At 36.3% G+C, this 21,024-nt stretch overlaps 6 protein-coding genes and 1 non-coding gene across 13 annotated transcripts; 4 read left to right on the top strand and 3 right to left on the bottom strand.

The window, feature by feature from the left end:
* Positions 1–8: 8 nt before the first annotated feature.
* Gp93 (heat shock protein 90 Gp93) lies at positions 9–3,365 on the bottom strand. Its single transcript, XM_033481716.2, has 4 exons — positions 3,181–3,365; positions 2,990–3,076; positions 2,180–2,786; positions 9–2,073 (listed from the first exon to the last, which is right to left on the bottom strand). The coding sequence occupies exons 1-4, from the start codon at positions 3,224–3,226 to the stop codon at positions 477–479; spliced, it is 2,337 nt and encodes a 778-aa protein (XP_033337607.2). The 5' UTR covers positions 3,227–3,365; the 3' UTR covers positions 9–476.
* Positions 3,366–4,989: 1,624 nt separating this feature from the next.
* Positions 4,990–7,564, top strand: LOC117226926 (calcyphosin-like protein). 3 transcript variants are annotated; one of them, XM_033481719.2, is made up of 5 exons: positions 4,990–5,304; positions 5,877–6,017; positions 6,107–6,284; positions 6,365–6,574; positions 6,700–7,564. In XM_033481719.2, the coding sequence occupies exons 1-5, from the start codon at positions 5,138–5,140 to the stop codon at positions 6,799–6,801; spliced, it is 798 nt and encodes a 265-aa protein (XP_033337610.1). In that variant the 5' UTR covers positions 4,990–5,137; the 3' UTR covers positions 6,802–7,564. The 3 variants fall into 3 exon arrangements, with proteins under 3 accessions (XP_033337610.1, XP_033337612.1, XP_033337613.1); XM_033481721.2 differs by having other exon boundaries at positions 5,164–5,304; positions 5,861–6,017; XM_033481722.2 differs by having other exon boundaries at positions 5,165–5,304; positions 5,848–6,017.
* Positions 7,565–8,216: 652 nt separating this feature from the next.
* Positions 8,217–8,287, bottom strand: TRNAG-GCC (transfer RNA glycine (anticodon GCC)). Its single transcript has one exon. It is a non-coding gene; the product is annotated as a tRNA-Gly (tRNA).
* Positions 8,288–9,116: 829 nt separating this feature from the next.
* On the top strand, positions 9,117–11,838 carry LOC143259492 (27 kDa hemolymph protein-like). Of its 3 annotated transcripts, none has more exons than XM_076522003.1 (4): positions 9,117–9,257; positions 10,375–10,857; positions 10,944–11,115; positions 11,192–11,838. In XM_076522003.1, exons 1-4 carry the CDS (start codon positions 9,215–9,217, stop codon positions 11,400–11,402), a joined length of 909 nt encoding a protein of 302 aa, XP_076378118.1. In that variant the 5' UTR covers positions 9,117–9,214; the 3' UTR covers positions 11,403–11,838. The 3 variants fall into 3 exon arrangements, with proteins under 3 accessions (XP_076378118.1, XP_076378120.1, XP_076378119.1); XM_076522005.1 differs by lacking the exon at positions 9,117–9,257 and adding an exon at positions 9,386–9,523; XM_076522004.1 differs by lacking the exon at positions 9,117–9,257 and adding an exon at positions 9,837–9,891.
* Positions 11,839–12,744: 906 nt separating this feature from the next.
* LOC117226929 (interferon-related developmental regulator 1) lies at positions 12,745–16,329 on the top strand. The gene is made up of 6 exons (XM_076521998.1): positions 12,745–12,883; positions 14,112–14,590; positions 14,664–14,917; positions 15,001–15,244; positions 15,340–15,555; positions 15,639–16,329. Exons 1-6 carry the CDS (start codon positions 12,850–12,852, stop codon positions 15,723–15,725), a joined length of 1,314 nt encoding a protein of 437 aa, XP_076378113.1. The 5' UTR covers positions 12,745–12,849; the 3' UTR covers positions 15,726–16,329.
* On the bottom strand, positions 16,041–19,481 carry LOC117226924 (uncharacterized). 2 transcript variants are annotated; one of them, XM_033481717.2, is made up of 6 exons: positions 19,061–19,481; positions 18,139–18,869; positions 17,928–18,050; positions 17,686–17,850; positions 17,447–17,611; positions 16,041–16,865 (listed from the first exon to the last, which is right to left on the bottom strand). In XM_033481717.2, exons 1-6 carry the CDS (start codon positions 19,098–19,100, stop codon positions 16,587–16,589), a joined length of 1,503 nt encoding a protein of 500 aa, XP_033337608.1. In that variant the 5' UTR covers positions 19,101–19,481; the 3' UTR covers positions 16,041–16,586. The 2 variants fall into 2 exon arrangements, 1 of the variants encoding a protein (XP_033337608.1); XR_004491936.2 differs by lacking the exon at positions 16,041–16,865 and adding an exon at positions 16,881–17,213 and having other exon boundaries at positions 17,300–17,611.
* A 155-nt stretch (positions 19,482–19,636) lies between these two features.
* LOC117226928 (NADH dehydrogenase [ubiquinone] 1 alpha subcomplex assembly factor 3) lies at positions 19,637–20,894 on the top strand. 2 transcript variants are annotated; one of them, XM_033481723.2, is made up of 4 exons: positions 19,637–19,908; positions 19,997–20,080; positions 20,148–20,262; positions 20,434–20,894. In XM_033481723.2, exons 2-4 carry the CDS (start codon positions 20,028–20,030, stop codon positions 20,830–20,832), a joined length of 567 nt encoding a protein of 188 aa, XP_033337614.2. In that variant the 5' UTR covers positions 19,637–19,908; positions 19,997–20,027; the 3' UTR covers positions 20,833–20,894. The 2 variants fall into 2 exon arrangements, with proteins under 2 accessions (XP_033337614.2, XP_033337615.2); XM_033481724.2 differs by having other exon boundaries at positions 20,000–20,080.
* Positions 20,895–21,024: the final 130 nt, after the last annotated feature.

Here is a 21,024-nt window from a genome sequence, read left to right on the forward strand (position 1 = left end):
AACTATAATGATATTTCAGTAATCTTTTAATATCCTTTTATACAAACACATTCATTCGCATCACAAACATACTACGTTTTATTATGTTCAATGAATGACCCTTTTAGATCACCATTTTAAGAAACAAGAAGTGAAAAAACTGGATGAAATAAATTACAATAATAATTCGTTATCGAAGGTAGAGCCTATGATAAAGTCTACAATGTATTACGATGACTGAACTTAATATTCGGCGGAATATTTTATCGTCGACTTTGTGTTTTCGTAACAATAACATTACAAAGTAATTTAAATGCTGCAAAGAAGGATCGAAGAACACTTCCTTCTCTTTCTGTACAATGACAGTAGTTTTCTTTTCTCGATTGAAAGCACAGTAGTAAACATTTTGCACAATGCAATCGAACACTGTGTAACCATACATTGTACGGTTATACAGCTACTGTAGAATTAGATTTATGCGATACAGTTTCCATAGGTTATAGTTCCTCGTGTTTGTTCTCATCTTTCTCTTCTAGACTTTCCTCTTCTTCCGGTTGTTCATCCAGAGGAATGTCCAAAGTTTTCCTCATAAGCTGTTCCACGCTATCGGCAAAGCTCGCAGTTTCCCTAAGCATGTACCCAGATCGAAGGGTAGCTGTCCTGAACATCATTAGAGCGATGTCTTTCGCTGTTTCATCAGCAGTGTCCAGTTTTACGCGTCGTAGCAGTTCTCTGATCAGTGGATGCCTTGGATTAATTTCCAACGTCTTTTTCTGATTCAAGTAATAAGTTTTCTGTGGATCGTCGCTTTTCTGATGAGCGTTTGAAATTGCGAGTCTCTCCATGTTTCCGGTCCACCCAAACATACTGGCGATCAAAGCACAGGGAGAATCCGTTAAACGTTCGGACACTTGAGCTTTGCTGACATAATCCTTCAAAATATCGTTCAACCATTTGATTAACGGCTCAAACGTTGTCTTGAGATGTTCCATCCTCTCCTTGGCCTCGTCACCCTCTTCGAGAGAGAAACCTTCTTTGGCCACGTTCTGGAACTTCTTGCTATCGAATTCAGGAAGACCTGAAATAGCGTATTCGTCGACAGCTTCAGTCAAATAGAGTACCTCGTATCCTTTCTTATCCAGTCTTTCAACAAAAGGAGACTTCTTCACTTCTTCCTCGGAGGAGCCTGCAATATAATAGATGTATTGCTGACTGGACTTCATCCGCGAGACATAATCTGCTAGAGATGTAGTGCCCTTCTGAGTAGAGGAGTGGAAGAGCAACAGTTTCGACAGCCTGGCCCTGTTCTGAGCGTCTTCAATTACACCTAGTTTAATATTTGTGCTGTACTCTTTCCAGAACTTGTCGTATTCTTCCTTGGGAATCTTCTTTATCATATCTAAGACCTTTCTGATCAGTTTTTTCTTGATTACCTTAATAAGTTTGTGTTGCTGCAGGTTTTCACGAGATACGTTAAGTGGTAGGTCGTCACTGTCAACAATACCGCAAATGAAGGACAAATAGTTGGGCATCATGTCGGTGAATTTATCGGTGATAAAGACCCTCCTAACGTATAATTTAATATTATCCGACTTAGTAGCATAACGATTAAAGCTGTCGCCTGGTTGCACCTTCGGTATAAACAGAAGCGATTTGAAAGTGACTTCACCTTCCGCTACAAAATGAATTTTTGCCAAAGGTTCTTGAGTGTCTTTCGTTAACGCTTTGTAAAAATCATTGTAATCTTTTTCTAAGACTTCCGATGGTTTCAAGGTCCATATAGGCTTCGAATCGTTGAGCAATTCCCAATTCCAAACGGTTTTATCAACTCTCTTTGTCTTTTTTTCATCCTCAGCATCCTCCACCTTTGCGTCACCTTCCTCGTCCAATACCTTATCTTTGATAGATTCTTCCGTCTTCCTTTCATCTTCCTCTACAGGTTTCTCTTCATCCTCATCATCTTCTTCGTCGACTTGAATAATTTTGCTACTCCACAAATATATGGGAAAGTTGATGAATTGCGAGTATTTCTTTACTAAATTTCTAATTGTATCTTCTTCCAGGAAATCCAATGCTTCATCTTTCAGATGAAGGCTGCAACAACGAATAAATTAGCTTTGTACGTAGCTAATGTAGCTTTGCCCAGATACAAAATAAATAATGTACATTCTATTGTGAATAATATATATATATTCCGTACCTTACTGTTGTTCCTCTCTTCAAAGTATCTCCTCTTGGATCCTCTACAATACTGTAGCTAGAACTATCGGACTCCCAAATGTACTGTTTTTCATCGTTGTGCTTGGATGTAACAATTACAGTATTTGAAACTAGGAAAGCAGAATAAAAACCTACTCCAAACTGGCCAATCATATCGTTTAGATCCTGAGTGTTGGAAGTCTCTTGCATTTTGCCCAAGAACTCAGCCGTACCAGATTTTGCAATTGTTCCAAGATTATTAATTAATTCATTTTTAGACATACCAATACCGGAGTCAGTTATACTCAATATCTTGTTCTCTTTGTCCGATTTTATCCTGATTGCCAACTCCGGATTACTATCCAAGACATTCTTGTCTGTTAACGATAATAATCTGATCTTATCCAAAGCATCCGAAGCATTGGATATCAATTCCCTAAGGAAAATGTCTTTGTTGCGGTATAGCGAATTAATAATAAGTTTCATTATACGATTAACCTCGGTTTGAAACACAAATTTTTCAGCCTTCTCCCTGAGTTCTTTCATTTGTGCTACATTTAATCCATCTAACTTTATAGCTTCCTCTTCTCTTTGAACCACTTGATCGTCTGTAAAACGTGTAAATAGTTTGAACTGGTGTAAAAAAAGATCACAGTTTCGAGTTGGCTAAGAACAGTAATTTAATTATTTTTATGAACTAGATAAATAAAAACTAAGAACTCTATTGGAATTTGAATATTATGAACTAAGGAAAGGGGCGTTTCTGAATATAGAAAGATCGAACAAAAAGAAAAACGAGAACTTGTATAACCTGTTCGAGATCCTTCCCGGCTGGCACCCAAATCATTCTCAACGGTTCCAATATCTTCGTCGACTTGATCTTCGGCTCTGGCAAATCCTAAATAAAGAAGAAGAAATTTTTTATTATGATACACAATTAACGTGTACTAACAACACACATTTTCCTTGTATAATTATCGATTTACTGTGTAACATATGTACCTGCCAGAAGGAACAGAATAGATATCAATATTAATGCTTTCATCATTGATGTCGCCAAATGTTCACGAATAATCGCAGGAAAAATAGAGAAAATACAAGAGTTAATACACAAACGCCACGCTCCGTTGTTTCAACACCGACTACGACCGACTGTCACATAATCTAGCCACGACGCTGTGTTATAGCAAGAGGAACCCGGGAGCACCCACCAATCGGGTAGACCCACGCAATGCACAATAACCAATCAAAAATAAGCCGGCTACTGTTCCATCCAAATGTCCTCTGCCTATTGGCGAATAAATGCAACACATTTCGTTCAGCAGTTCTAGAATTTTCTTCGCTAATTCACATACTTCTAAATAAAATTGACGTTAACTCACGCATACCATTCATTTGTATCGTTTCCATACACATGTGCTTAAATATATCGGATGTAACCATTATTGTACGTATTGTACTTATGATATGCTCCTATAAAAAAAACAACAGGTGAACTCATCGATTATCATCGAATGGTAAAATAGGAGTAACTAGAATCGCCATGAACTTAAGAATACATTTCTATATTGTACATACAGGTCCATGGGTCATGAAGTCTGATACTGGCGCATTGCATTGAACCTTCTTTTTTTTGAAAAAGATACTAATTCAAGGTAGTCGAGTGTCACCCCGTAAATTCATGTTTCGTCTCATTATATCGGTAACTGTGCCCTCTATCTTTATCTCCTCGATAGGGAGTCTGACACCTTAAATACGACTAGTTCTGCCATCTACCGACAGATATTTCATATATGACAGTTAAACATGTACGTATATATATATATACATGACAGCCAGACTTTTGACAACCATATTTAAAATATTGACATCACACATTTCAGATATCTTCGAAATTAAGTTTCTTAGCGAGGATCGAGTATTAATTATTATAAACAACAGCACGACTGTCCATACAAATAATTACACTTTGTATCGTATTTCTACAGTACCTGTTTTATAAATACCATTTCCGTTATTTAAATGCCGCGACATCTACACTAATGTACTACCTCCAAATAATAATCAGCACTCGAAGTAGAAATGAAGTATATAGGATATTCGCTTTGTGATAATATGCCTAAATTCGTGAACTAACGATAATGCTGTGCTCAACACTGGAATGGTAATAGGGGTCTTATCCACTGGCATTTTATAAAGACTATATACGACTAATTATACATAATTCGAAGCAAATAACTCTTTACACGATTTCAATCGAATTTGCTTCAACACAAAATGATATCGTATATATCCTAATGCATTCATTTCAATCTTAAATACTACCTTTTGCTAAAAACAAAATAGTATGATCGATGTTACAGACCAATGATCACTATCAGCGATAGAAACGAGTCGTTAAGTAAGCTGACCGTTAGAAAACAAAGACCGGATATTACCATTACGTACTATGACAAGATCCCAAGAATGTTAAAGTTTTAATAGGTTTACTCTACATAGACTCTATAGACTGAAACCCTTGGGCAATACCACCTGTAATATCTGTAACAGTTGAATGCGTTAGAACATCTCGTGTAAGGTAGTTATCATGAATTTAAAGAAAGTTGAGTGCCCATGAAATTGTTCAAATAATTGTACGCGGAAAAAGAGATGAAAGGTCGCATAGTTAACAGAGTAAGACCTTCTTCCGAGCAGCTAGAGTAAGTCCTTAGAATGTTATCCAGTAAGTAGTATACTAGGGGCCGCCTTATACTCATGATAGTCCATCAATAGGAAATCGGTATTGGGAATTGATCACGCGTGAAATTTTTGCCGATACACGTGTTGTGGCTGTTTGGTCGTTATGGATACGTTCTACAGACTATTGTATGGACATTGTACATGACAGCACTCCTTGTTTTCATATGTGTGCGTGGTGTCCATCAACGTACGTGTGATCCACTGTATGCCGACCTATTGAATGCGACTAGTCGTACTAAAAGAACCAGTTACCATCACTCGCTTTCCAATCTTCTTCGGAATAAACACGAACTTTTACTGGTACTTATCCTTCGAACACCATTCCATCAGGAATCTTCTCCAAGCAATTGGCGCGCATGGTTCTAACTCCCTTTACATAAAATCGAGGTAAGTCAATGTGGAAAATGAAACAGGACTATGTCAAAATACACACGAATACGCACCTTGTAACGAACTTTTTGTAGTATTTTTGGCAATATCTATTTTCGTCGTTCTAAAACAATAATATTAATTAAAAAAGAAAGCAATTTTTAAGACTTTGAGAAAGAAACACGCGACACAGAGATTATTTTAAACGATTGGTTTCTGACAAAATGCATTAAAATCGAATCGATAGTTTTCCCAACTTCTATAGTACATACATACCAGACGCAACATTTCCTCAGTGTTTAATTATTGACACGCGTAACGGGCATTCAATGAAGTCCGATTACCGACACCTTGCAGTCAAATAAAATGAAACATTTCCTGCGAATCTTAAAACCTGAAAAAGTCAGTACGACAGATGCGGTAAGCCTGCTGGATTAATCTGTATAATGTGGATCAGTACCGTAACTCCCACTTTTCGTGCTTTATCCCACCACTCAGTTTCACACTATCTCTTTCCTGGACATCTGAATCATCGTTGCAGCATGAGTCAACGAAGAACAGGTTTCTCTTGCAGGGATGTTTTTTAACAGACCGCAGAGCGCAACGACCAGGCAAGAGACCGAGATGATCAATAAGGCCCAACGGGCCATACACACAGCCACGGACTCCATTGAGAAGCTGCGTCTGCTCTGCCTGGCTCGAGGTGCCAATGGTATCCTCGGCCTGGGTAGGTGAGTGGGCACAATCGATCCATTTGTATAATAGTTTTAATTCCATAAAACTCCCAAAAGACACTTTTGTCGATACAGTCGATTTTCAGAGTTTTCCGTCGCATGGATGATGACGGCAACAAGAAGCTAAACCTTGAGGAGTTCACGAATGGTTTGGAGGAGACCGGTTTGGAAGTTTCGGAGGAGGAGGTGAAAGAGATTTTTGACAAATTCGACACAGACGGCGACGGGAATATCAGCGTGGACGAGTTCATAGTTGCTATACGGGTACTGGATGTTTGTAATCTCTATAGACGAAGCACCTGATGTATCGGATCGTAATCATTACGAAGCGTTTTATTATACAGCCGCCGATGTCGCAGAGCCGCAGGAACGTGGTTGATCAAGCGTTCAAGAAGCTTGACAAAACTGGCGACGGTGTGATCACTATCGACGATCTGAAAGGCGTTTATAACGTGAAATGTCATCCTCGTTACATAAGCGGAGAGGAGAGTGAGGAGAGCATCCTGAACAAGTTCCTGGCCAATTTCGAGCAAAACAATACCAGAGACGGCACCGTGAGGGCTCTTTTCTATTTTCCAAAAATTCTCAATACGTATATGTATACTTACACGTATAGGTAGCGTTCCATACCGCAGAGCCGATGTTGATGATCTGAAACGTAATTCCACGTTAATTGCAGGTCACCGAGGAGGAGTTCATGAATTATTACGGCGCGATCAGCGCAAGCATCGACCATGACGCGTACTTTGATTTAATGATGCGAAATGCTTACAAGCTTTGAACTTTGTACGCAGCTACAACCAACTCAGAATTATCGGCTTTATCAAGGACGTTAAGCTTTCACGGTCAATGCCGACAGCAAACCTATACAGCTTGGTAATCCGCGCAGCACAATTGTGTTCATTATTTATGAACTGAAAGGCGAACATTCTCTCTCTTGCTCTCTCTCTCTCTCTCTCTCTCTCTCTCTCTCTCTCTCTTTTCTCATACGTTATGAGACCTCCCTTATGTAATAATTAATGATTTAAACACGTTGAGTGCCACCTCGTTTTCTCGGTCGCAATTGTTCGATAACTAAGCTATTCCATAATGAGGGCAACGAGCAAATAATCTTGCAAAATCAGCTTCATTGCTCCTCGTAGACGTTCGACAGCGGTTCCCAATCGGTTCCACGAACAATCTGCAAATGAAATTGGTCCGAAATTCGTTGAATTATTATACTATTTACACAATTATATGAATCGTATGTACGCATAGTGTATAAGGAACAGAAGTTGGTTACAGGATTCAATATCGTGTAAACCCAACTCGTGTTTATCTATTCGAAGCGGCTTGTCCCAAAAGAAACGCGATCGATTTTATATGCTTTATCAAGTTCAGAGTCACACTGTACACTAAAAGAACAAAATGATGGAAACATCGATGTACTGCTTAAATACAACTGCTAAACTAAAAAAAATATATATAAGTGCTAAATACAATTTATTGTCACTCTGATATTGTAACATAAAAGATTCCAATAAACGTTTATGTTCACAACCGTATATTACATACCTAATAATCTACTTAACAATTTACCCGATAATAACTAATTATCACGATGTCTATTCACAGGTAGCAACAATTTTTACTGCTGCACTTCTATGTACCAGCAAGTTGATGTTCCATCCAACAATTTATTGCAATTATTCAATATTTATTAGCTAGCGTTTGATATCAGGGAACAATCTTATCGTAGACGATAAGGAATTGAATATCCAGCTAAATTGTATCTAAAAGGTTATCGAATCAGTATGTTTGTGGATCATTTAATTAATAACAATGAATACCTTCGAGAAAAGGCTGAAAACACTGAACGTATACATACCTAGTCTTGGAGACTTTAACGACCATCTTATACCCGTCGTGCGTTCGCATTTCAATCGATACGCAAAATACATTTTTAGAACAAAGTCTCGGGTATCCTCTACGTTAATCCTGTTTATGTAGTATTTATAACTCTCGCGTGTCAAAGTTTTGCATATACATACATTAGAAGGTGACTAGTTGAAACGTATTTACAGCAGATTCACATGATACATAGATACAGTCTTTGTACAATACCGCCTTACTTATCACAATTATACGTTTCTTTATCTATTTGTAGTCTGATAGGCAAATGGAAATGAAAAAGATAAAATAAAAAAGAAACACAATTGCATCGGCCGGGAATCGAACCCGGGCCGCCCGCGTGGCAGGCGAGCATTCTACCACTGAACCACCGATGCTTCCTGCAATATAATGAACGTAACATATACATCTGGGCATCTATAATTATGTAATATAAACGCAAAATTATATAAATCAATAGAATATATATATATATCTGTTACTTAAAACCCCTTTTCAGATGAGCGGCTGGAAACGAGCTCAAGAATAGGTACAATGAACTCTTGGTCTTTCGTCAAAATAATTTCATCTGTAGCATTTCATGTTGAACATTTATTCATTGTGCCCTTAAAATAAGCGTAAACATGTACTAATTAAAAACAGTAAAATTTTATGAATTTTCTGATACACACATCCAATCACAGTTCATTTTGGAACATTCGCATGTTTTATCACTTACCAATACTTGAAATCGTTGATATGCAGGTATATTGTTCTTTGGTAGACAGTACAAGGGAGCATTTCTAAGAGACACTTGAAATGGCGAAAATCTGTGAAATTGAAAAGAATTTTGAAACATTTAGCGCGAAATGGAACACAGGGAGCGCGAAGGACGTGTCCATCGGATTTATATAAGCCGAGCGCAAGCGCTCAGCGGTTCAGTATCGGAGTAGCGTTGCTCTGCCGAGTATTTGAGATTGTGTTGTTGCACACTCCGCTTCCCAATTTACGTTCTGTTCTTTCATCTTTGTCCCCCTGCCTTTCACCGAGTTTCCTTGTGTCGCATCGTAAGTCGTTAGTCGACGTAAACCAAGCCATAAAGTTGTCAGCCTCTCGTAATAACGGAGCGAGAGCGGGAACTTGGACCCGTCGAACCGTCGAGTCAGCGAACACGCTCGTGACAGTGATGCGCATCTAACCGGTATACAATCCATCTTGCTCGTACAGTGGCGCGTATTTTTTCGCCGTCTCACCTCACGGCATTTCGTAAGAATATTTTTTCGGTGAAACAAGTCCTCCTCTGTGAAAAGTAAAAAGAACCTGAAATGATCAAGTATTCGACCATAACTGCCGTGGTGTTCCTTTGCGGTAAGTCCGCCCCACCGATAGCCTCCGTCACTGTCGAGTGTCGACAGAGTCTAGGAAGCTAGGGAAATGTGTAAGAACTCGCGTTTTTGTTTTCGATCTACGTTAATAGAGTTGAGAAACTGGAACGATTCACGACTACGACACGACACGACACGCAATGTAACACGATAAACAACAAAGAAAGGAAACGTGCGAACGAAAGAGACAGTCGTATCGACAGCGTATTCGATGTGTGTAAAACGATTGTATGCACAAAAATCATATAGGTGTGTCGAGAATGCCGTATGGCTTTTTTACGTTCGCTTCACTTATCATCTGATTAGATGTTAAGGACTTCTTGTTACGTGTGCTGTGTCAGAGTCAGTTTGAAATACGATCGTTTTTCTTTTGTAAACGATGCATTACGGGCTGTCCATGTATTTATTGCAATTCGCGACATCGTTCCGTCGAGAGCGGTACGACAAACTTGAATCGTAGTCGATTCACGGTTAAAGAAACGATAGAGCGACCTTCGATTGCATTCGCATAATCGATAAAAAGTGATCGTAGCGAGAAATCCAACAAGGTAGAAAATCGAATTCTCATTAGAGACGAATGTGGTTAAGATATCGATTGTTACTTTTCCTTTTTCCATGTAAATATTCCAAATATCTACAATGTAAAGAATAGATAATATTAATCACGATCCATTATCAGATTGTTTTTCTTACGCAGCCGTTACAGTGCACGTGTAACAACTACATATCTATTCAGTTTCTGTACTTTGTACTTGTGCCTCCTTCAGATGCATTTTCATTTGCTGGATTGTATTTCACAGAATACAAATGCCGTGCTTAACAAGAACGAACGACAAAATATCTCGATATAAATTCTAGTGTTTCGTAACCGAAGCACTATAGCTGACGCGCGTATTTCCGCCTTCGTTACGGGACACAAACATTATCCTATACTGAAAGTTATCAACTTCGACATTTAAAATCGAAGACTTAGAAAAGCATCTACAGATCGTGTAGGGATTAATTATCTCTAGTTTAATTTTCTTCCTAGGGAGATGACGTATTATTAGATTACTTTTAACAAGATGAACTACTCAGCAGTTTTTTTGTTTTTCTTTTAGGTCTCGTTGGGCTCACTAGTTCTCAAGAAAGTGTGGACGATGTGTTGAATAAAGTTTCCAATGACTTCAAAAACTTAAACACATCCGCCCTTCCAGATTTGAGCACTTTGAATGCATCCGCGATACCTGTTCTCGACAAGGCAAAATATTTGTTTAAACAAAAATGCGAGAAGAACGGAGGTCAAGGTGTATTCGAAAACGCTGTTCAAGCCGAAGATAAATTGGAAGAATGCCTTAAATCGTTCGTAAACTTCAAGGATCTTGTAGCAGAGATGGAGAAGTATAAACCTACCGGAGATTTGGACATAGTATTTAGAAGTTACTGCCGCAAGACACCCAAGCTTAAGAAGTGTGTCAGTGATTTCACGGCAGCCATAGAACCTTGCTTGGAAATATCGGAGAAAGAGAATAGAAAAATACTTTTGAATATTACCGATTCTCTCTTGAACTTTGTTTGTTTTAAAGAAGGAGATCGTATTGCACGTACGTACATCAACATCGATATCTTTACGCGCACAAGAATTCTATATGTGAAAACTTTGATTAAATGGGTTTCTTATTATTTATAGTTTTTATATCTGCTAACGGACCAGAATGTTTACAGTCGAAAGAAAAAGAAATTGCGAACTGTGTCAACGTTACTTTTGCCAAATATATTCCTCCTATGGATGCAAACAATGGCTCGTTTATAGGATTGGATCGCATCGATCATCTTCTTGAACTTGGTAATAAAGAATGTGGGTAAGTAGATGTTAAAATAATAAAACAAAATAGAATTGCGGTAATGATACTAACAACATTAATATCTTATGCGCAGGGATATTTCCATTGTCCAAGGTTGCATTGTTAAGGAATTGGAAAAATGTTCAGATCCCACGCCTGCTAACATCGTAGACTCCATATTGAACTTCATTTTACGAGTGACGCCGTGTAAAAATTTGGTAGCCGGTCTAAGCGCCGCATCTACATTTACAATTAGTTTGTTATTGACTTCGAGTCTAGTACTCTGTTTACTGAAGTTGGTTTGAAGAAACCGGATAAACTTTTACATCATTCTTTCCAATACTGACAGACACGTATGGTCGAGTTACCATACTTTTTATTACCTTACGATTGTATTAAATGCATCGTGCGGTAAGCTCTTTTAATATAAAATATATGAATCTGATACAATAACATCAAAAAATGTTGTATAATGTATTCAACACACGATGAAACTTTTCCTTTGCTTTTGATGTACCATAAAATTTCAATATAATTGCTAAATTTGATTATCAAACTTGCTAACGATCCAGGTGCTTTGGAATAGACTGACATATTCATAAGTGTCCATCGATATACATAGAGAAAAATTAGGGTACAACCTTTTTAACATTTACTACACTTTGAATACGTTAAATTTTGTACCATAGCAATGTATTTGAACAGATCGATATAATCTTGTAATATAGATATTATAATGTATATGTTTGTAATCGTATTCATCTATAATTTTATCATATTATAAGTACATACCGATTCTTTGAAATATTTAAGAATACAGCATTAATTCTTAAATCGTATGTATGAGACAACAATATCATTCATTGTTATTCTTATGTTGACACTATGTCTATTAAAAGTGTGTCATTCTTATGAAGAACATAGAATGGTTGTTTATATGTATTTTCCTAAATGTTGTTTTTTCTATTTCATAAATACAAAATAACAGTCGATTGTTTAGATAATTGTGTTTAATTTTTTCCTTGTACTTACACATTATCCTCTCTAAATAAAGTTAATCGTGGTTAAAGGTGCATTAATTATTTCTTTTGATATCAACTTTTCGTTGGTGCAGAGACTGCGGACACACATAGAAGTTCAATTTGACCATTCAATGTTGAAGATCAGAGGCAGGTTAGGTCATTCAGGGTCCACAGCTCAGTAGCACATAGCACAGAACACAGCAAAACAAAATGTAACAATGGCTGCAGACAAAATCACGTGATTGAGCTTCGATTGGTGATGTCGATTGTATATACAATGTACGCATGCAGATAGTATGTATGCAAGTGTGTGTGTATGTATGTATGTACAATCCTCGAGTTTCTTAGAAGTTGGTTTCCCGCGCAATTTTGCAACTGAGTTTTTTCGGTCCAAAATACCAAGAACCTTATTGGTCGATCCACGGCGATGCGATAAATGCAACGCATGCGCCATAAGCGTTTCGGGAAGTTTCATCTTCGTCCAAGTTCGGGCACTCTCGCGAGTCGCGATTTCGTGGAAGACAGTGCACTTGAGAAAGCCCGTCGCAGGCTGTCTCGACGTGTATGTTTTGAATAGTTCGCACCATGTTAATGAGTTTCTACCAAGTTTTTATTAAAAGTTCATGTGGTGCGTTCAGTATACGAAGGAAAGCTACTAGTGCAAGACATTTACCCTCTTGATCGAGTATTTTCATTAGTATCAATTGTGCAATAAGGAAGGTGAAGAACGATGCCTGGCAAAGGGGGTAGAAGAGGAAAATCCGGTAATCGCTTACTTTACCATTTTTACGTTAATTCCTATCTCGTAGACTATTATTTTCGAATGAAATAGTCATTAGAAATTCAAAGTCGAGCACGTGGTTAGAATGATTCGTTAATTTATCAAGCTTCGCGATGAATGACTCATCCTGCGTAGAAATCTTGCTTTTTCGTCTTACGTCACTGCTACGTTCTTCGAAATGTAGCTTTTTCATTTTCTTTTTTACGAACATCGGTAGTGACACACTGTTTCGTTTATTCCATAGCCGAGAAATCGACTATTGATTTATGGAAAGTATCGTTAGATATTATTAAGACGGATCAACATCGCGTCAGTATCCGACACCTATCCCCATGTGACTTTCATGCTTTTCTCACATGGATCTCTGGGTTAGACGCAGGAAAGGCAAACGAAAAAATTCAATGTACTCGATGCAACTTCGATTGATATTTTTCTCGGCGATTGCATTAGAAAAACACATGGTTTTCGATAATTTGATGTCTCTTGCTGATCTCTTGCATAAAGATCTCTTTTTATGTTACATGAAAAATGAAAGGTTAGATGGCTGGATCATACTTTTCATGACCAACCATGCTTTTCATCTAAATTTAGATCATTTTGCATAACATAATATTAAAACTTCAAATAATAATATACTTTTACACATTTACAAAGATAAATGTTACTTTCATACTACTTATGCGCTACAATGATAACGGCAGATCGCTTGGAACGAACACAAACGTATTATAAAATGTTAATGAGCATGATAATTAACGTTGCAAATACGTAAATATTGTTATTTCGTGTTTGTTCTTTTTGTCTCATAAATTACAATGCGTAGATCAGAATTATTGGCTCAATTAATAGAATTTCTATTCTTTTGATTTTAATATTGTTGATAATATTATTTAATATTTACACAATACATCACATATGGTACAATTATATTCACTGTCAATAGTAGAAGCTGTTTATATTATGTAACATGACATTCGCTTTGAACAGCTGTTACCTTTCCTTTTGCTAAATGTGCCGATTATATCTATATTTTGTAAATAATTATAGTTGTATGATTGGAACAATTATGATTTTATAAGTAATTATAGGTTACCTTTAAAGATTCTAGATTTTCTACGCAGAACTCATATGTAGTAATCAAATATATTTGTAAAAGCAAAAAACAAATATATTTAGCATGGAAAATGTTAAGGAAAATATTTCTTCTATAGGTCACAATGGAAAAAGAGCTGATTTAACATCTGACGAAGATTCGGTTAACAATGATGCATGTAGCGTTTCGAGCAGTCAATCCGATAACCGTAGCATGTTAGACGATGTGAACGATAATGAAGTAGACGAGTTTGCACAGCAAGAAGCATTTGAAGAAAAATTAAAGGAAGCAATAGATGGTTTAACACAACGGAGTGCAAAGGGTAGAACAGTTTGCTTTAATGGAATGGAAAGAATATTTGCCATCAAATATGTTCCGGATTTCGTCGAAGACAGAAAGATGACCATCACAGATTCCATAGAACGAGGTCTAAAGAAAGGTCGTGGGGAAGAGCAGTCAACGGCAGCCAGATTGAGTACTTTACTTTGTGTACAATTGGGAGCATTCGAAAGCGCTGAAACAGTGTGCAGGGACTTGAAAAGTACTTTAACTTTCATAATTAACGATACATCTGCATCGACTCAAGCTCGCTCCGAGGTAAAAAATATAAATCTTAATTTGTTTAACAAGCGTGCATGGAATGTGCCCACAATGATTTTTATGATTACAGTGCTGTTGGGCCTTGGGCATGAATCAGTTTTTATCAGGCAACGATGCTGCAGACACTTTCGAAATTGTACAATTACTGTCTGGTATTTTTGCTGGATCCTACTTGAAAGGGAATGGAGCTATACCAATTATATCAACAGAAATGGCAGCACTACATGCAGCAGCTATCTCTTCATGGACTCTTCTTTTAACAATTATGTCTCCAGCTGACGTGTATAATTTTGTCGCGAGTGATAGATCCAACAATTATATGCCGTATGTACTTAATTTACTATAGATATACTTATAGAAATGGAACCACGTATGAACGACAATAAAACAAGTTGTATGTATTTCAGATCTTTGAACAGATTGCGTGAATTATTGGATTCACCACATTTGGATGTAAGGTTATCAGCTGGAGAAGCTCTTGCTGTGATATTTGAACTTGGTAGGGGCTTCTGCTGTGATTACGAACAAAATTGGTCATTGGATTTAATCGAAGTATTGAAAGAATTAGCAACAGATTCAAACAAGTATAGAGCAAAGAAGGATCGTAAACAACAAAGAGCAAATTTCCGAGATATACTTCGTTATATAGAAGTAAGTTATACAGTGATAATAAGAAAATCACGCTCGTTTTATTATGTACATTCGTAATTGATAGTATTTATCACTATCGTTCTACTGATTATTAGGAAGACACTGTATCAGAAATGCATGTAAAATTTGGCCAAGAAATTCTATATCTAGAAGGATGGTGTGCACGAACTCAATATAACGCATGCTGTAGATTATTAGGTCCAGGTATTAATATTCATCTTGCAGAAAATCAACTTTTACGCGAAATTTTCCATCTTGGTAATAAAGTTTTGCCCGTCAAATTGAATCAAAAAACCACCAAATTGGAAAGGGTAAGTTCACTCCCATAACAATATATATATTTAATTGTCGAAGATTCTTTAACGATATATCTGGCTGATTGACTGATTTACAGACGTTAATGAATGCAGCTGCATTTAAGGCTCGTACTATTCTACGCAATAAGAACAGAGATAAACGATCAGCAGCCTTGGCACCATAATTCTTCAACTTTCTGCTTTTATACAATTAGATAACTTGATTTAGAATAATGGAAAGTCCAATATACTTTTTATTTATTATAACTGTTTGGAAATAAGAAATCATTAAATGTTGGATTTTTTCTATAACCAACTAGAAAAAATTGTAAATAGTAATAATCGTGGACAAAAAGATTATAGCTGAATTTTGTTTGATCTGATGTAATTGAAACTTTTTTGTTTGAGCCTGTTCTCGATTTGTTGAAAACAATGCTATCGTCTGACGCTATTTACATTCTGTATGTACGAAACTAAAATATATATGTATATACAACAAATAATTGGTATGATAACAACTTATTATTGTTTTCTATACATATGTAGTAATAAAATTATTAATATTATTAAACACATTTTTGCGATACTGGAATTTGTTAACTTCACCAGTTTTATTTAAAGTATAAATAGAATCGTATGCTACGTTCAATTTAGTAATTAAATGTAATTGTCTGAATGTGTTGTTTCATTACAAAATCTATAATGGCATTGTACATAATTACACAAGTTACGGTATAGCATAGGATTCTTCATTTTATTACATAATAAACATACAGTGAAATACTTGCATTTCTTGTATTTTTATTATATAACAATCCACATGAACTTGTAAATAATTCGTTTCTTAAATACTTATATTTACATCACAGCTGGGTCAAATAAGTGTACGTTATTGCACTGATTATATCCAATAACTATGCACACAATTTCATTTATATACATATACTGTATAAAGGCACACAATTGTTTATTTAAAGAAAGAAAGAAAGACTTTGAATGCTGATCAAGTTTATCTTAAAGAGAGGATCTGCAATCACGCGTAGCTGTTACAAATGTAACTTTAATGTTTGATTTTTAAATTCCTTTTCAGATAGCATGTGCCATCTGTAGTTCAATATTTTCGACACCTCTCTCTCTGTGAATTCGTAACTGCGACTATTTGTTTTAATCCATTCGTAATGCTCTGGGGACCAATTTGTTATTTTTAACCAATCCCTGTCGCATCTTTTCAACACTGCATTTCGTCGAACATAGAAGCAACGTAAGGCCTTCGCAGTGGAAACGATTTCCAGAATTGTGGCCGTTGAGATCTTATCTCGAATCATCTGTAGAAAAAATAGTTTTTCCGTGAAAAACATAGTCAAATCATTTATTTGAACTAGTTGGAAACATCTTTCCGAAATTCAGCAGTTAGTTACTTCTATATCGCAATTAGATTAACCATAATAGGAGTAAGTACAAAACATCGGGGATATTTGGCTTTGTTAGTCTGACATCAATAATTCAATCCTCAGCCAAGTTATCAAATGTGTCATGGTGAAATATTTGCCTCCCACCAACTGGCTTCCAAGTCTCATTGATACAATAATTGGTCTCTATATAAACTTGTTGCCTTGTACACTATTCACAGATCATTGATATTGCCACACCAACATATGTACATAAATAGATCTCTAAAAGATTTAAGATGCAATTTTTATGTTTTCTATAAAGATTTCATTTGAAACAATGGATTATAGTTTAGTCGGATAGGACTTACACAAACACCGATAAAGTCTTTTGTGCAACAGGAATTTGAATACATGCCATCACACCGTAAGGAGATGTTAGATGTTAGGATCTTAGCATCGTAAGGAAGCTGTCATAGACTACTACATCGGAAATTTGTTCAAACACAAAATGCTACCAGTGTGTGAAGATTTGGACACATTCTGCAAAATTGCACCAATGCTTCGTCCAATCTCTGTGCAAAGTTCCTATGTAGAAAATATCTTGTCAGCCCCTTGAATGCATATACTTTTATCGTTGTTTCGAAAAATGTCCCATGAGTTAATACAGTGGTGGATGAAATCTGCAATGTTTATTTAACTATTAGATGATAAACTAATATTATTAAACACAGTCTCATGTCAGTCCCACACCGACCTGTGTATTTGGATTGTCCAGAACAATACTATGACACGGAATACCTCCATGTTCCAATAAATCAATGGGCAGAAGTATATCGGTGGGTTTATAACTTTCCACTTCAAAATGAACTTTAAGATATGGATTATTCTTTTTCATCTTTATCCAACATGCTCTTTTAGGCTGAATTAAAGAAATTTTTTAAATTAAATAGAAAATTTCAAAAAATTAGTTCTAAGCTAATGCGGTACAGCAATTACCAATCTCATTGTAGTATCCTTTGGGCTATATCTGTTTTGAACAATATGAAGGTGTTCCAATTTAGTATAGCCAATTAAGTCTATTACATCCTCGTGAAGATTTTGAGGACTAATGATCAACACCTTTACAAATGAAGCAAATATTTCAAATTAAAGAGTTCGGATATATTTTACTAAAGTTCTTTGCATAAAATAAGTACATAGAACTTACATTCAAATTTAGAAACACACCCACATGAAGAAGGGGGCAATAATACCTTGTGGTATTGATCAGTACTAATTTCGATAATGTTTGTGTACAATTTGCACAAATATCATCCATTAAATGTAGAGCTTCTTTACTATCCAACATAAGATCTATTAATTCCAAACACCGTATGTTACACAAATTGCGCATAAGTCTTTTTAATGCCTCTAGTAATTTTCCACCAGTCCCAAAGAGCCTGATGCGATCAGGATCATCTCTGTTTGCCATATTACAAGGAAATGTAAACTTCAGTCGTCTAACATGTGTACCAACTCCTGCCACTGATGTATTATCCGATCCTTGTCTTTCGGTATACCAAGATATCATATTCATGAATTCGTAAAGATTATAAAAATTTAACATGGGTTCAAAAACCAGTGTTCGAAAATTTCGTCCAACTTTATTTAAACATGTAGAGGTTCTCATATGATCCAAGACATATTGCCAGCCGCTATAGTAATTAAATTTACCCCGTGTAAGCGTAGTATCTTCCAATGTAAAAGTGGCCCAAACACTTTGCAATTTAAAGGCACGATACCACGACCTGCACACCAACGATGCATAATACCGTTCGCGAATAGTCAGATAGGAGAAAATTTCCTCAAGAAGTATATCTGGAGTTTGATCCCAGTAGCTGTATACTTTCTTTTCTTTATCCTCCTCCGTTTCTTCATCTTCGAGGTCTATGTACAGCGCTATGAGAAATTTCTATTAAAATACACGATATAGGATACTTGTTTGAACATATTCCATTATTTAATTTGCAATCCTCCACTGGCATATGTGCCGGTAACGTATGAAACGTGACTACAGAATAAACTCATCTAAAACCTTTATTATTTCTGACACTTATCGTTTTCTAACCTATAACATTTCGCTTGCTTACCTCTGTCCTGGTCGTCAAACTTCCAACAACCCTTGCTCATTATCGTAACGAACTGTCGTCAATATCTTGTCAAAATACAATAACTGTGCGCCCGTGACAAAGTATTTTCTATACGATATTTCTAAAAATACACTAAAATAGTAGGGGTCGTTGCAACTGATCGAACAACTCCATGATGCAGCCGATGCAGCCTGATACATGATGCGATACAGCATGCAGCTCGCAATAGGATATGTATTCTTAGATACAACTTGCCGCCGTGAACTTTATATTTTCATACCTACTCGTACCGGTGAATTTCTGATTCTATTTAAATCGGCCAATCAAGTACAACCATAGAGTAATTATCAATAACGACCACAGACTACGAAATACATTAGAGTATATGTGGACCAGGTCGATGGTACCTTAGATGATCTAAAGCCGGACTCGGAATTAATTGCACATGACAGAGACAGAGCATTTTCGGAGACTGCTCTGAAATATGCTGTAGGAGAGATTTCACGAATGCAATTGGATGATGCAACTCTGCTGCATTTTCAGGGCAGTCTCCGAAAATGTCTTTGTCATATGCAGTTAATTCCAAGCCTTGGTCGAAGGTCTAAGGATGGTACAGTACACAATATGGTACCGTCTGTATGCATACCTCATGTACAATGTGTATGTGCAATATACAATATGTACTTATGTACCACTCGTGCACGCGGCCGAACAATTTCGACAGATGTTTTAATCGAAATATGAATACGCATGCGCAGTTTCCTAATCGTGCCAGTACGTGTGTATGCATGCGCACTTCAAATATCGTGTATCGTGTTTTGTGTCAGCATTGTATAGATTGCAAATTGGTTAATATATTTACATACGTATCGAAAAACATCGGACCTCAGTTGTTGTGTACACTGTATTTTATTAATGAATTTTACTTCTTTACAGCAGTTACATATTGTTCAAATAAATCAATACAATGGGCTCGAACAGAAATGTATTTGCTGTGAATCAATTACTACAAAGTTTCAGGTGAATAGTCAAATCCTATAAATCTTATATGAATCAGTAAATGATTAGTAAATTTCATTGTTTACAGGAAATTGCATTGTTCGCACGTGAAAGGTTTTTCATACGAAGGGTCTGGTAAAACAATGGGCATAATTCTTAACTGCGAAACTGGTCCTAGATTTTTAATAAACAACTATTCATCGGTATGTAGTTGCGAAGGTTATTTAAAACAATTTATAGGAAAATGTTTCTTTCATGTTTATGTTATCCAGATTCTAATGGAATTGTTGATATAGTAAACAAATTTCCATTTGAACCTATTCTCCCTACGTTGATCTGTAAAGTTCATTACAATTGTAATATACATTTTACAGATAGGATTTGTCTTGAATAATAATTCTGCAATCATTGGCCCTATTGCAATTTTCCCAAAAACTGTGTTGTGTTGGAATATTAAATCTGGAAAGGACATCGATGGAAAGACATTGTCATTATTTCTTACTGTTGATCCAACACCAGATATACTAATTTTAGGTTTAGAAACAACAAATTATGAATATAAGAGAATCCTAGATATAAAAAATATATTAAAAGATAGAAGGATAACTGTGGAAATACTTCCTGTACATCATGCATGTGGTGCATTTAACTTCTTGTGCGATGAGGGTAGATATGTTGCGGCAGCGTTAATACCACCAGTAGGAATTCCTCAAAATAAAATGTTCGGAGGATCTATGCAAAGAATTGGGAAACCAATTTTAGGTGACAAATAATGAATTGTAAATACCGTCCTATTGTATATATAAATAGTGAAAATAAATATCGTTAGTATACATATGATGAGCTAAATTTAATTCACAATTAAAATAAATAATACATATTGAATACACAATCTGTATTATCACTTGAACGAGTGTTAAGTACATTGCACTTACTAAAGTCGTCACATGTGGCGCTGTCGAATG

This window comes from Megalopta genalis, chromosome 5 (genome assembly GCF_051020955.1).
Source record: "Megalopta genalis isolate 19385.01 chromosome 5, iyMegGena1_principal, whole genome shotgun sequence".
NCBI lineage: Eukaryota > Metazoa > Arthropoda > Insecta > Hymenoptera > Halictidae > Megalopta > Megalopta genalis.

Excerpts from the sequence above, each read along its gene's own strand:
- LOC143259492 (XM_076522003.1), top strand. The coding sequence starts at position 9,215 with ATGATCAAGTATTCGACCATAACTGCCGTGGTGTTCCTTTGCG. Across the intron at positions 9,258-10,374 it reads TGCCGTGGTGTTCCTTTGCG|GTCTCGTTGGGCTCACTAGT; the intron begins GTAAGTCCGCCC and ends TTTTTCTTTTAG. Across the intron at positions 11,116-11,191 it reads CTTGGTAATAAAGAATGTGG|GGATATTTCCATTGTCCAAG; the intron begins GTAAGTAGATGT and ends TCTTATGCGCAG.
- LOC117226924 (XM_033481717.2), bottom strand. The coding sequence starts at position 19,100 with ATGAGCAAGGGTTGTTGGAAGTTTGACGACCAGGACAGAG. Across the intron at positions 17,612-17,685 it reads TGGACAATCCAAATACACAG|ATTTCATCCACCACTGTATT; the intron begins GTCGGTGTGGGA and ends TAAACATTGCAG. Across the intron at positions 16,866-17,446 it reads GTCCAAATCTTCACACACTG|ATGATTCGAGATAAGATCTC; the intron begins GTAGCATTTTGT and ends TTTTTTCTACAG.
- LOC117226926 (XM_033481719.2), top strand. The coding sequence starts at position 5,138 with ATGCGACTAGTCGTACTAAAAGAACCAGTTACCATCACTCGCTTTCCA. Across the intron at positions 6,018-6,106 it reads GGTATCCTCGGCCTGGGTAG|AGTTTTCCGTCGCATGGATG; the intron begins GTGAGTGGGCAC and ends GTCGATTTTCAG. Across the intron at positions 6,575-6,699 it reads ACAATACCAGAGACGGCACC|GTCACCGAGGAGGAGTTCAT; the intron begins GTGAGGGCTCTT and ends CGTTAATTGCAG.
- Gp93 (XM_033481716.2), bottom strand. The coding sequence starts at position 3,226 with ATGATGAAAGCATTAATATTGATATCTATTCTGTTCCTTCTGGCAG. Across the intron at positions 3,077-3,180 it reads TATTCTGTTCCTTCTGGCAG|GATTTGCCAGAGCCGAAGAT; the intron begins GTACATATGTTA and ends TTCTTTATTTAG. Across the intron at positions 2,787-2,989 it reads CCGGGAAGGATCTCGAACAG|ACGATCAAGTGGTTCAAAGA; the intron begins GTTATACAAGTT and ends CACGTTTTACAG.
- LOC117226928 (XM_033481723.2), top strand. The coding sequence starts at position 20,028 with ATGGGCTCGAACAGAAATGTATTTGCTGTGAATCAATTACTACAAAGT. Across the intron at positions 20,081-20,147 it reads CAATTACTACAAAGTTTCAG|GAAATTGCATTGTTCGCACG; the intron begins GTGAATAGTCAA and ends CATTGTTTACAG. Across the intron at positions 20,263-20,433 it reads TAATAAACAACTATTCATCG|ATAGGATTTGTCTTGAATAA; the intron begins GTATGTAGTTGC and ends TACATTTTACAG.
- LOC117226929 (XM_076521998.1), top strand. The coding sequence starts at position 12,850 with ATGCCTGGCAAAGGGGGTAGAAGAGGAAAATCCG. Across the intron at positions 12,884-14,111 it reads GGGTAGAAGAGGAAAATCCG|GTCACAATGGAAAAAGAGCT; the intron begins GTAATCGCTTAC and ends TTTCTTCTATAG. Across the intron at positions 15,245-15,339 it reads ATATACTTCGTTATATAGAA|GAAGACACTGTATCAGAAAT; the intron begins GTAAGTTATACA and ends ACTGATTATTAG.